Raw genomic sequence first — 12633 nt, 5'->3', positions numbered from 1 at the left:
CGCCAGGAGAGTAGTTAATTTTGAAAGTGTTCTCTTTCACATCTTACTCAGCAGAACGGCACCTTGAGCTCATAGGTTTGCCATTATGCCAGCTAATTGTTGTCCAGATAATTTCCGGAGGTTAAATAGAAATAGACTTTCTTCACTCAGATTTAGTCAAAATGCCTCAAAGGGTGGGAGCAAATAAGGGGTGAGGGGAAGGGGCGAAGGGAGGGTTTCAGCCGCCGTGATCCTAATGGCGGTGAGGGACCTCAGTTAGAATTGAGGGCGTTGAAATTGAGGTGTGCGATGTGAAGGAGCACCAAGATAAGGATGTCCTGAGGGTCAGAGGCACCGGGGGCTGGTGCTGCTCAGGGGGTCCTGGGGCCATAGAGGGGGTCAGGGAGGTGTGGATGTTTCCTTTGATTTGTGGCCAAAAACTCTGCCCAAGGACAGACCCCTGCCCTGTTAGGTGGGTGTGACACCCCTATTCCTTTTTTTTTAAATGGTATTAGTTAAATGCTTACCCTGTGCCAGGCACTGTATTAAACACTGGTGTAGATACAAGCTAATAATAATAATAATTATGGTATTTGTTAAGCACTTACTAAATGCTAGGGTGGATACAAGCAAATTGGGTTGGATACAGTCCTTGTCCATCTCACACAAGGCTCACAGTCTTAATCCCCACTTTGCAGATGAGGTAACTGAGGCCCAGAGAAGTGAAGTGACTTGCCCAAGGTTACCCAGCAAACAAATGGTGGAGCCGGGATTAGAAACCAGGTCTTTCTGACTCCCAGGCTTGGGTTCTGACCGCTAAGACATGCTGCTTCTTTTACTGCAATGCCAGTTGTATTTATTGTGCACTCACTGTGTGCACAGCATTGTAGTAAGCACGTGGGAGAATACACTACAACAATATAATGGACACATTCCCTGCCCACAACAAATTTACAGTCTAGTACTCAGTGCTGAACTGAGCGCTAGGGAGAGTACAACAGTTTGAAGACGTAATCCCTGCTCCCAGAATGACCGCGCTGTATCTCCCCCTCCCCCCGCCGGAGGTAACCACAGCTGGTGTAAATTGGGAATGGGACCAATCAAGAGGGAGAGGGGAAACTGAGTCAGAGGAGGTGGGGGGGCTGTGGGAGTCGTCCCCACAGGCTGAGGAGAGAGGCGTGGGCCCTCAGTTCTCCTCTCCCGCCCTCGACTCAGCAGTTCGAGGCTTCCGCTTCCGTGGCCATCTGCTCTTACTTGTTCACCTCTGCTCGGCGTCCCAGACCGGGGATTGAAGAGCCAGCGGGGCCGGGACTGGGACTGGAGCCCGAAATGGGGCCGGAGACGGGGCCGAGCGGCTCCAGGGACCTGGAGCGGGAATGTTCTCCGGCGTAAGATGGGTTTCCCGCTCCATCGGTGCTGGGGAGAGGGTGTGAGGCCCTGGGCCACTCAAACAGCCTCCGTTCGTTCACTTTCCCGCCGACGTGGAAGGTATGAGCCTGCGCAGAGGACGGAGGAGCTCCTGGGTGGGTCAGGCGGGCAGAGACGGGACCCCGGGACTCCTCCCCAAACAGTTTCCAGTGTCTGCCGTCCCGGGCCTTGGAGTGTCCTCTGACCCCCCACAGACGCAGCCCCCGCTCGGGCCTCCCTTGGAGACCCGGATTCCAGAAAAAAAGCAGATGAATTAAACTTCAGTGGTATTTATTGAACGCTTACTATGTGCAAAACACTGAACTAAGCTCTTGGGAGAGTACAATAAAATAATAAACAAGCACATTCCCTGCCTGCATTGAGCTTACGTCTCTGTGCTGAGCTCTGGGGTGGATAGTTGGATTGGAGGTAGCCTCTTCCCCATCCCTAATGGGGGGGAGAAAGCAGTGTGGCCTAGTGGATGGAGCCCAGGCCTGGGAGTCAGCAGGTCCTGGGTTCTAGTTCTGGCACTAGTCCACTTGTCTGCTGAGAAACCTTGGGCATGTCACTTCCCTTCTTTGTGCTTCAGTTACCTCATCTGTAAAATGGGGATTGAGACTTTGAGCCCCACATGGGACAAGGACTGTGTCCAACCCGATTTGCTTGGATCCACCCCAGCACTTAGTTCAGTGCTTGGCACAAAGTAAGTGCTTAACAATTACCTTCATCATCATTATTATGATTAGCATGTATCTACCGCAGAACTTAGAACAGTGGCTGGCAGATAGTAAGCGCTTGACGAATGCCATTAAGAAAAAAAAGGGAGGGTGAGCGAAGTTCTGATCTCACTTTGCTGACAAAGAGACAAAGGCCCAAGGAGGAAAATGGGAAGTGACGTGAAAGCGCTCGAGAAAATGAAGCTATTTATTCCCCGGCAGAGCTGGGATTAGAAGCAGATTCTCCCGATTTCCCGTCTCCTGCTCTTTCTGCAATAGGGAGCCGAGACCACAGTCAGCCCTTAATAGGTGCCATAGTGGTCAACGGATCCATTTTCAAACTACATCGTTGGTACACGGCAACGTTTCATATGGCGTACCAGGGAGCGTTCTTACTTTGAAAAGAATCCAACGCAGCTGTTAAAGGAGGATTGCTTTCTGTGTGTCTGTGTGTGTGTATGTGTGTGTGAGTTTTGAAGAAATCCGAGCACCCTTGTTAGGCTGGCTTTATGAAGGCTTTGATTAAAACACTGCCCGGATGCTTGTTGGCTTTCAAGAACATTTTCGCAGCACGGTGCACACAGGAAGTAGAATCAACGGGGAGACAGGAAGCATGAAACATAACGGCTCTGCCAGCGGGGTCAGCTCTTAATTGGAAATCTCGTCAGGACGATACAAGAGCAGGAGGGCAGGGAACCAATGCTCCCCATAGGCGGCCGCTCAGACAGACGCTGGTCTCGCCCGCGGACGGAGCCTCTGTCCGGTGGGATCGGAGGACAGGCCGATGGCCTTTGGCCCGTGGTGGGGGGGTCTCGTCCATTTCAGTTGTAAACCTGAACGGTCCTCACATCTCCTCTCCGAACCAAAATAATAATAATCATAATGGTGGTATTTGTTAAGCACTTACTATGTGCAAAGCACTGTTCTAAGCGCTGGGGGGATAGAGGGTGATCAGATTGTCCCACGTGGGGCTCACAGGTTTAATCCCCATTTTACAGATGAGGTATCTGAGGCACAGAGAAGTTAAGTGACTTGCCCAAAGTCACACAGCTAGCAAGCGGCAGAGCCGGGAGTCGAACCCATGACCTCTGACTCCGAAGCCCAGGCTCTTTCCACTGAGCCACGCTGCTTCCCCATAAATACTGTGACACCCCACGTCTCATAGGGATTTTGAGGGGATGTCCCAAATTTGGGATGTGGTGAAGGATTTCTGATCAAATTCAGTACCAGTCAGCCCTGGGCAGTGGGAGGGGATCTGGAACTGAGGGCTTGCTGTGGGCAGAGTGCTGTACTGAGTGCCTGCTGTGGGTATAGAGCACTGTAATAATAATAATAATGATGATAATAATTATGGTATTTGTACCAGGCACTGTACTAAGCAGTGGGGTGGATACAAGCAAATCGAGTTGGACACAGTCCCTGTCCCATGTGGGGCTCATAGTCTTAATCCCCATTTTATAGATGTGATAACTGAGGACCAGAGAAGTGAAGTGATTTGCCCAAGGTCACACAACAGAGAAGTGGTGGAGCTGGGAGAGAACCCATGACCTTCTGACTCCCAAGCTTGTGCTCTATCCACTATGCCATGCTGCTGTACTGAGTGCTTGCTGTGGGCAGAGCACTATAATAATAATATAATAATAATGGTATTTGTTAAGCGCTTACTCTGGGCCAAACACTGTTCTAAGCGCTGAGGTAGATACAAGGTCTTCAGGTTGTCCCACGTGGGGCTCACAGCCTTAATCCCCATTTTACAGATGAGGTAACTGAGGCACAGAGAAGTTAAGTGACTTGCCCAAAGTCACACAGCTGACAAGTGTTGGAGCTGGGATTAGAATCCACGACCTCTGACTCCCAGAGCACTTTACCGAGTGCCTGCTGTGGGCAGAGCGCTGTACTGAGTGCCTGCTGTGCTATAACAGGCAGCTGTGTGGGCAAAGCACTGAACTTAGCTCTCGGGAGCCGAGGTGCCAGTTTTTCATTTACAGTGCAGGGTTGAGGAAAGGGACTGGGAGGTGGACAGGCTTCCACAAGCTAAAAATCTCAAAACCCGCTATTCGGGGGCTTTTCAACTCAAACTGGAAACTCTCAGCTGCTTTCCAAGACCCGAGTTGATCAAGTTCTGGAGAGGAGCTCAATCAGCTGTGTGAGCACCAAGCTTTCTGCTAGACTCTCTGCTCTCAGAGGGCAGGGAGCCATCTACCAACTCAACTCCGCACACTCCCAGGCACTCCGTCTAGCGCTCCACACACCGTAAGCACTCAATAAATGCCGTCGATTGATTGAACAGTTTATTGATTAGAGGTCGCTTGAACTGGGTCCGCGGAGCAGAGCTTGGTGCTCCCTCAGCCCCAGGCTGTGCCCGATCCTCTCGGACCCTTCTCCTGCCTGCCCGGCCCTGCCCAGTCCGTCCCCAGCCACGCCCAACAACTTAGAGAAGCAGCGTGGCTCAGTGGAAGGAGCCGGGGCTTCGGAGTCAGAGGTCAAGGGTTCGAATCCCAGCTCTGCCACTTGTCAGCTGTGTGACCGTGGGCAAGTCACTTCACTTCTCTGTGCCTCAGTTACCTCATCTGTTAAATGGGGATTAACTGTGAGCCTCACGTGGGACAACCTGATTACCCTGCATCTCCCCCAGTGCTTAGAACAGTGCTCTGCACATAGTAAGCGCTTAAATACCAACATTATCATTATTATTATTGTTCGTGTGCTGGCTTCTTTCCGGGCACCCAAGGGGCTAAGGGGTTTGTCCGGTGCTCGGCCCCCGCCCCCATTACCTCCCCACAACCCCCGGAAGACTGAAAGGTGGGTGGTTAGATGGGTGGGTGGATAAATGGAGGGAGGGAGAGAGGGAGAGACGGATGAGTAGATGGGTGGGTGGATGGATGGAGGGAGGGATGGATGGTTGAATGGGTAAATGGATTAGTGGGTGAATGGAGGGAGGAAGAGATGGGTGGGTGGATGGATGGATAAATGAATGGGTAAATGGAAAGATGGATGAACAGAAGGAGGAAGAGATAGATGACTAGATGGATGGGTGGGTGGATGGATGGATGAGTAGTAGGATGGATGGGTGCGTAGAGGGACAGGTGGGTGGTTGGATGGATGGAGGGCTGATGGGTGGATGGATGGATGGTTGCGGTTGCCTCCTCTGGCCAACGAAGGGACGTGAGCTCTCCCCGGTATCCAGCATGGGCCCAAGTCGGGGCGCTTTTCAGAGCACCAACAAGGCCTCGCCTTAAATTCCGATCCCTGTTCACCTCTGCCAGGTCTCGAGTGGAATCGAGGGTGGTGCTGCAACAGGAGGGATTGTGGTTAGCTCTAGGGAAGCGTGCTCTGGCAACAGGAGTTAGGGAGCTCAGGAACCGTGTCTCGGGGGAGGGGTGTGGATTGAAAGCGAAGCCAGGCAGCCTCTAGCCATGTGGAGTGGACATTCCCAAACTGCGTTGGGTGGGTGGGTACTGGGGCCGGAGAGCTGCAGCGTGGACATGCACGATGGGAGACGGGCAGGAGGGTGGTCAGGAGCTCTGTTCCCACCTCTGCTCCCGCTTGGAGCGAGATAGAAAGACCTGGGCCTTGGAGTCTTCTCCAGGTGAGAAGCAGCGTGGCCTACTGGTTAAAGCGTGGGCCTGGAAGTCAGGACCAGAGTTCTAATCCCTCCTCTGCCACTTGTCTACTGTGTGACCTTGGGGAAGTCCATTAACTTCTCTGTGCCTCAGTTCCCTCATCTGTGAAATGGGGATTAAGACTGTGAGCCCCACAAAGGACGGACACTGTGCCCAACCCGATTACCTTGTATCTATCCCAGCGCCTAAACAGTGCCTGGCACTAGTAAGCACTTAACAAATACCGTTTTTAAAAAATGTACCAAGCAATGTGATTAACAATGGGGTAGATATAGAGGATGATCGAAAGGATGATAAGCGGTGTGACCTTTTGGAAAGATCACAGGCTGGGGAGTCAGAAGACCTGGGTTTTAATCCTGACTTCTACTTATCTGTTCTCTAACCTTGGGCAAGTCACTTAACTTCTCTGGGCCTCAGTTCCCTTATCTGCAAAATGGGGAATCAGTACCTTTTCTCCCTCCCTCTTAGACACTGAGCCCCATGTGGGACAGGGATTGTATTCATCCAGATTATCTTGGATCTACTCTAGTGCTTAGTTCAGTGCTTGGCACATAATCCCGGGCTGGGAGGGGGATGAGAAAACAGAGCGAGTCAGAGCCACACAGAAGGGAGTGGGAGAAGAGAATATTTATTTATGTATATCAATGTCTGTCTCCCCCTGTAGACTGTGAGCTCCTCATGGGCAGGGAATGTGTTTGTTATATTGTAATCTCCCAAGCACTTAGTACAGTGCTTTGCACACAGTAAACGCTCAGTAAGTACGACTGAATAAAAGAAAGGAAACCTTAGGGAAGCCCTCTTGGAGGAGATGTGCTTTCAATAAGCATTTGAAGCGAGAGAGTCATTGTCAGATATAAAGAGTGAGAGCGTTCCAGGCCACAGGCAGGATGTAGATGAGAGATCAGCTGCGTGAGAGACGGTTGTCGCAACACAGCGAGAGTCCACGCGGGAGCTTTTTCAGCGCTTTAATTAGAAACAGTAGAAAATACATGAAACGCGTTTGCTTTTGCACGTGAAACAATTGCACTTCCTCCGTGGCACACCGGATCCAGGTCCCGCCGCTCACTTCCGGGCCACAACACAGCTTCCAAGATGGTCTCCTTGGCCAGCAGGGTTCTCAGGCCCACCTCCCTACCCCGATTTCTGGTCCCCGTTGGTGAGCCCTTGCCGTGGCAGCCCGTGACCCAGGGCCAGAATGGCAAGGTATCCCAACACCACAGGCACAATAGCCCCTCCCTGGGCAACTCTGCCCCTGGACCGTTGTCGAATAGGGTCTTCAGAGATACGGCTTGGGTGTGTGTTGAGGAGAAGACAGCGTGATTGTGGACACCTGAAACCTGAAGTGGGCATAAGAAGGCTGGTCGTCGGTGGGGAAAGGGTAGTCTGGCATCTTCCCCCCCTCCGCAGGGCGAGGGGGGCTCGGGGCCTGGCACGCCGGCCCCGGGGCTACTGGCCGGCCTGCCGGGTGGGTGCCCGTCTGTCCGCTGGCCGAGACGGGACAGACGGCGGGGACGGGGAGAGGCCGAGTTCCCTGGTGAGAAATGGGCAGACTTCGTCACTTCAGCCTGGGGACGTTGGGTTTTGGACTTTAAAAAAAACAACAAAGTACTTGTAAAGGCATGAGGAAAATGAGCCTTGGGTTGCGTTGGATAACAAAGAGGAAGTCGTACGTGTCATCGTGTATTTAAAAATCTCTAAAAACGTTTGTGTCACAGCTTTCCCCTAAGTACATCCGGTAGTACGGCGTATTAATAACGTATTCAGTGTCGTTTCCATGGTGAGCCTGGAGACCTTATCCTAGAAGCCAAAGACCCTTCTCCCCACCTCCGGCTTGGTTTCCGAGTGTCGAGGATGGTCTGAAACTCTGGGCTCCTTATCTGGGCTGGGGGTCGGAGTGTTGGAAGGCCAATCTCCACAAAAGCTTGGAGCCTGAGGTCTCTGGAGTGCTACAGATCTAGCTGGAATCGTCTTCGCCCTTTCCCAGTTAATTCATTTGGCTCTCTCTGTCCACGGTTTATTTTATTCATTTACTTCTATCGACGTCAGCCTCTGCCTCTAGACTGTAAGCTTGATGTGGGTAGGGGATGTTTCTACCAACTCTGTTGTATTGGACTTTCCCAAGCGCTTAATACTGTAAGCGCTTAATAAATAGCATTGACCCTTCTGTCCCTGAATGTCTCCATCTTCTTTCTTTCTCTGTCTCTAGTATAAATTCTCTCCCAGTGCAGTGCTCTGCACACAGTAAGCGTTCTAAAAATACCATTGGTGATTCTCTCTCTCTCTCGCTCTCTTGGTCCATTTCTGTCCCTGTGTTTGACACACTACCTACCCTTCTGTTGGTTTGTTCATATCTCTCCCTCTTTGTCCTTGCCTTTCTCCATGCCTCTGTCTCTCTTGTCAGTCTCTACACTGACTGTCTTTGCCTCTATCTCTTTCTCTCTGTCCCTCTCTCTCCATCTGTTTGTCTCTGTCGTCCCTCTTTTCTGTGTCCCTTTTTTCTCTCTGTCTCTCTTCCTCCTATCTCCCCACACTGCACCTGTCTCTCTCCCTTTCCCCCTCTTTCTCTCTCTCCATCTTCCTTTCTTTCCTCCCTCTCCCCATCTTTCTCTCCTTCCCCTTCTCGCTCTCCCCTTTTTTCTCTCCCTCTCTCTCCCCTTCTCGTTCTCTCCTTCTCCCCCTCTCCTCTACCCCCTTTCCCTTTCCCCCCTTTCTCTCTCTCCCCATTCCCCTTTCTCTCTCTCCCCATTCCCCTTTCTGTCTCTCCCCATTCCCCTCTTTCTCTCTCTCCCCGTCCCCCTCTTTCTCTTCCTCTCACCTTTCTCTCTATGCCCATCCCCCTCTTTCTCTCTCTCTCTCCCATCTCCCCCTTGTTCTCTCTCCCCTCCCCCTTTTCTCTCCCTCTCACCCTTCTCACTCCCCCCTCTTTCTCCCTTTCCACCTCTCTTTCTCTGTCTCCGCTCCCCCCACTTTTTCTCTCTTCCTCTCCCCTTCTCTCCCCTTCCCTCTCTCCAACTCTCTTTCTCCCCCTCTTTTACCCTCCCTTCACTCCTCTTTCTCTTTCTCTCTCCTTCTCCTCCCTCTCTCCTCATCTCCCCTCCCATTTTCTCTCCCTCTTTTACCCCTCAACTCACCTTCCACTCTGTCACTGTACCACCAGCTGATCGTATGTGGCCTTTGGATAGTAAATGATTTAGAAAGGAGCTAGAAGTCGCCGTGTTCCACAGCTCTGACCCTGTCACCGTGCAGCGATTCAAGTCATGCCCAGAAGAAGGGGGGGGGGGGGCTCGGGCCATGTGCCGGGAGGAAGGGGACGATCGGGGTGAGATCGTGGGGGGCCCGGAGCTGAGAAAATGCTCAACGACAAGGGTCGGTCATGTGACGGCGGGATGGCGCCACTCGGTGAAACGCTACAGCACACGAAGGCAAAATGATCCAGAAATCACGTTTTAGAGATTACTCGGGCTGTCCCAGGACTGCGTGAAAAAAGATTGTGCTTTCTTCAGGATTTTGGGTGCTGAAAACTGCACTCACCCCCTGTGTATTTTGCAAAATTAAAGGTAGAAATGAAGTCCCCGGCAAACGTAAGGCTTGCCCTCTCTTCTTTTCTGGATTTCAGAAAACTAAAGGCTTGAAGACGATGGTGGGATTTTCGCGGCGGCGAGAAGGCCAGCCTCTGGCGGGGGTCGGGGTGGGGGCCGGGATGGGGGCGTGGGTGGGACCCCGTGAAGGCCGGCGGGGGGAAGAGGTCTTTGCTTGCCACACTGGACTCTGGGAGCGCCGACGCTGACATCCCGTCCCTCGACGGGGAGCGGCGGAGGGAGGGCGCCAGGTCCGAGTCCATCCTTCTTTCCGCCTGTCAATCCGTCCTACCGTCCATCCGGTGCTCGCTGGGGACAAAGGCCTTGTTGGTTCACGGACCCGCCGCTCCCTTCCCTCTCGGGGTCGGCGGATCCCGGCCTCTCCAGGTGGGCGCCCATTTGGCTCCAAGCGTTTTTCCTGGAAGGCCCGGGCCGTGGTGGCCCCCGCCCCCGGGGCAGGGGAAGAAATGGGGGGAAGGGGAAGGGAAGGGCTAAAGGAACCAGAGTTTCCATCGGCCGGGCTTTTTGGGTTCGGTTTTGGATTTTTGCTTGGGCGTGGAGGAGCCGCTGTCCGGCGGGTAAGGCAACGAGGTGACCTGAGCGCCCTCCATCGGGTGCAGTTTCCTCAGGACCGGCTGGAGTTTGTCTTCCTGCTGTTTGAAGTCCAGCTCCACACTGCAAAGATAGAGGAAAAAAACACAACAAGTGGCTGAGCGACACTGGGTTACACACACACCCCCTCCCCTTTCACACGGCAACACCCACACCGCAAATCAAGATATAATAATAATGGTATTCGTTAAGCACTTAGTATGTGCCAGGCACTGTACTAAGCGCTGGAGTGTATACAAGCCTGTCGAGTTGGACACAGTCCCTGTCCCATGTGGGGCTCACAGTTGCGATCCCCATTTTACAGGTGAGGGAACTGAGGCTCAGAGAAGTGAAGTGACTGGCCTGAGGTCACCCAGCAGACAAGTAGTGGAGGTGGGATTAGAACCTATGACCTTCTGACTCCCAGACTTCTTCTCTATCTACTCTACCTTCCTGCTTCTCCTGTACATATCAGTAGTTTCTACTTCTGATGGTTCAACAGAGTAGCTACTGAAATCTGGAAACAAAAGTAGTCTGATGATAATAATAATAATAATAGTTGCATTATTATATTTATGGTATTTGTTGAGCACTGCTTGTGGGCAGGGAATGTATGTACTGCTCCATTGTATTGTACTCTTAAGTGTTTAATAGTAGTGCTCTGTACACAGTAATTGCTCAAGAAATATGATTGATTGATCGATTATGGTGATGCTAATGGTATTTGTTAAACTCTTACTATGTGCCAAGCACTGTTCTAAGCGCTGGGGTAGATACAAGGTCATCAGGTTGTCCCACGTGGGGCTCACAGTCTTCATCCCCATTTTCCAGATGAGGTAACTGAGGCGCAGAGAAGTGAAGTGGCTTGCCCAAGGTCACGCAGCAGACAAGTGGCGGAGCCGGGATTAGATCCCATGTCTTCTGACTCCCAAGCCCGGGCTCTTGCCACTAAGCCACGCTGCTTCCCACATGCTGCTCGCCGTCTTAATCCCCATTATTCAGATGAGGAAACCGAGTCACAAAGAAGTGAGGTGACTTGCCGAAGGTCACACAGCCGACAAATGGTGGAGCCGGGATTAGAACCCAGGTACTAAGGTTCTAAGACTATGAGCCCCGTGTCGGAAAGGGACTGTGTCCAACCTGATTTGCTTGTATCCACCCCAACGTTTAGGATGGTGCCTGGCACAAGATAAGCACTTAACAAATACCATTATTATTATTATTGAGAAGCAGCGTAGCTCAGTGGAAAGAGTCAGAGGACATGGGTTCTAATCCCGGCTCTGCCACTTGTCTGCTGTATAACCTTGGGCAAGCCACTTCACTTCTCTATGCCTCTGACCTCATCTGTAAAATGGGGATGAAGACTGTGAGCCTCATGTGGGACGACCTGATTACCTTGTATCAACCCCAGTGCTTAGAACAATGCTCGGCACAAAGTAAGTGCATAACAAATGCAATCATTATTATTAGTAGTAGTAGTATTATTTGGGACAGGGACTGTGCCCAACATGATTAGCTTGTATCTACCCCAGCGATTTAGAATGGTGCTGGATCCATAATAAGTGCTTAACAAATAGAACCATCACCATTATCATCCCCGCTTACCAGCTGGTCGCCCCCGTAGGACCCCAGTGGGCGGGGACCAGAGCACGGGTGGTGACGCACGAGCCACCGGCTCTAGAATCGACCCCTCTGAGTCGGGTGTCGATGAAGAAATTCCAGTACGGGCGCTCATCCTTCACTCACGGTGGGAGACGTCACCCCCGCCACCGCTGTTGTCATCACCACCGCCGTCACCATCAATCGGTCATCACCGTCCTCACCGCAGTCCCCATCTCCTCCATCCCCACCACTGTCGCCATCAATCATCTTCTGCCATCACCACCGTTACCACCTATCGGTCGCCACCGTGACTCTTACTATCACCGTCAATTAATCACCGTCACCACCGCCGTCCCCATCGACCAGTCATGGCCACCATCACCGTCGATCACCACATTCACCGTCGATCGGTCACCCCCATCACCACTGTCACCATCAATCAATCACGACCATCGGTCAGTCACCACCACGGCTGTCAGCCCCAGCGTCTCCTTCACTGTCAGCGCAGATGGGTTGCCGCCACTGGGGCTCTCCCTTCCCCCCCGCCATCCAGCGTGGCTCAGTGGAAGAGCACGGGCTGGGGACTCAGAGGTCATGGGTTCAAATCCCAGCTCCAGCTTGTCAGCTGTGTGACTTTGGGCAAGTCACTTAACTTCTCTGTCCCTCAGTTCCCTCAACTGTAAAATGGGGATTAAGACTGTGAGCCCCACGTGGGACAACCTAATGACCTTGAATCCTCCCCAGCGCTTAGAATAGTGCTTTGCACATAGTAAGCGCTTAACAAATGCCATCATCGTCATCCCCACTGGTCAGCGCTCCCAGGATGGGCTTCCCGGGTCCCCGCACGCTCGTGCCGGGAAACCGCCCTGAGCCTTTGTGGGCCCGGCCCAAGCACGGACAGGGTTCAGGGGCCCAGCACGCTCCCCTTCTTCCTGATCACTTGGGAGAGGACAATAGAGTTAGTGGACACAGTCCCCACCGTCAAGGAACTTCCAGTCTACCGTGTGCGCAACACTGAACTGAACATGTGGGAGAGTCCCATAGAGGTAATAATAATAATGATGGTATTTGTTAAGCGCTTACTGTGTGCAAAGCACTGTTCTAAGCGCTGTGGGGTTTACAAGGTCATCAGGTTGT

General features: G+C 52.4%; 2 protein-coding genes across 3 annotated transcripts in view; one reads left to right on the top strand and one right to left on the bottom strand.

Annotated features, from left to right (window-relative positions):
• DOCK1 (dedicator of cytokinesis 1) overlaps nucleotides 1-12633 on the top strand; it is a 395003-nt gene that overhangs the window by 110781 nt on the left and 271589 nt on the right. The window lies entirely within an intron of this gene.
• Nucleotides 9149-12633, bottom strand: part of INSYN2A (inhibitory synaptic factor 2A) — a 48257-nt gene continuing 44772 nt past the window's right edge. Inside the window, exon 3 of the mRNA XM_039911640.1 lies at nucleotides 9149-9978. Within this exon, the coding sequence (XP_039767574.1) occupies nucleotides 9795-9978 (184 nt within the window). The 3' untranslated portion in view covers nucleotides 9149-9794. The remainder of the gene's footprint in view (nucleotides 9979-12633) is intronic.

This window comes from Ornithorhynchus anatinus, chromosome 3 (assembly GCF_004115215.2).
Source record: "Ornithorhynchus anatinus isolate Pmale09 chromosome 3, mOrnAna1.pri.v4, whole genome shotgun sequence".
NCBI lineage: Eukaryota > Metazoa > Chordata > Mammalia > Monotremata > Ornithorhynchidae > Ornithorhynchus > Ornithorhynchus anatinus.
This window is presented reverse-complemented; position numbering and strand designations above follow the sequence as displayed.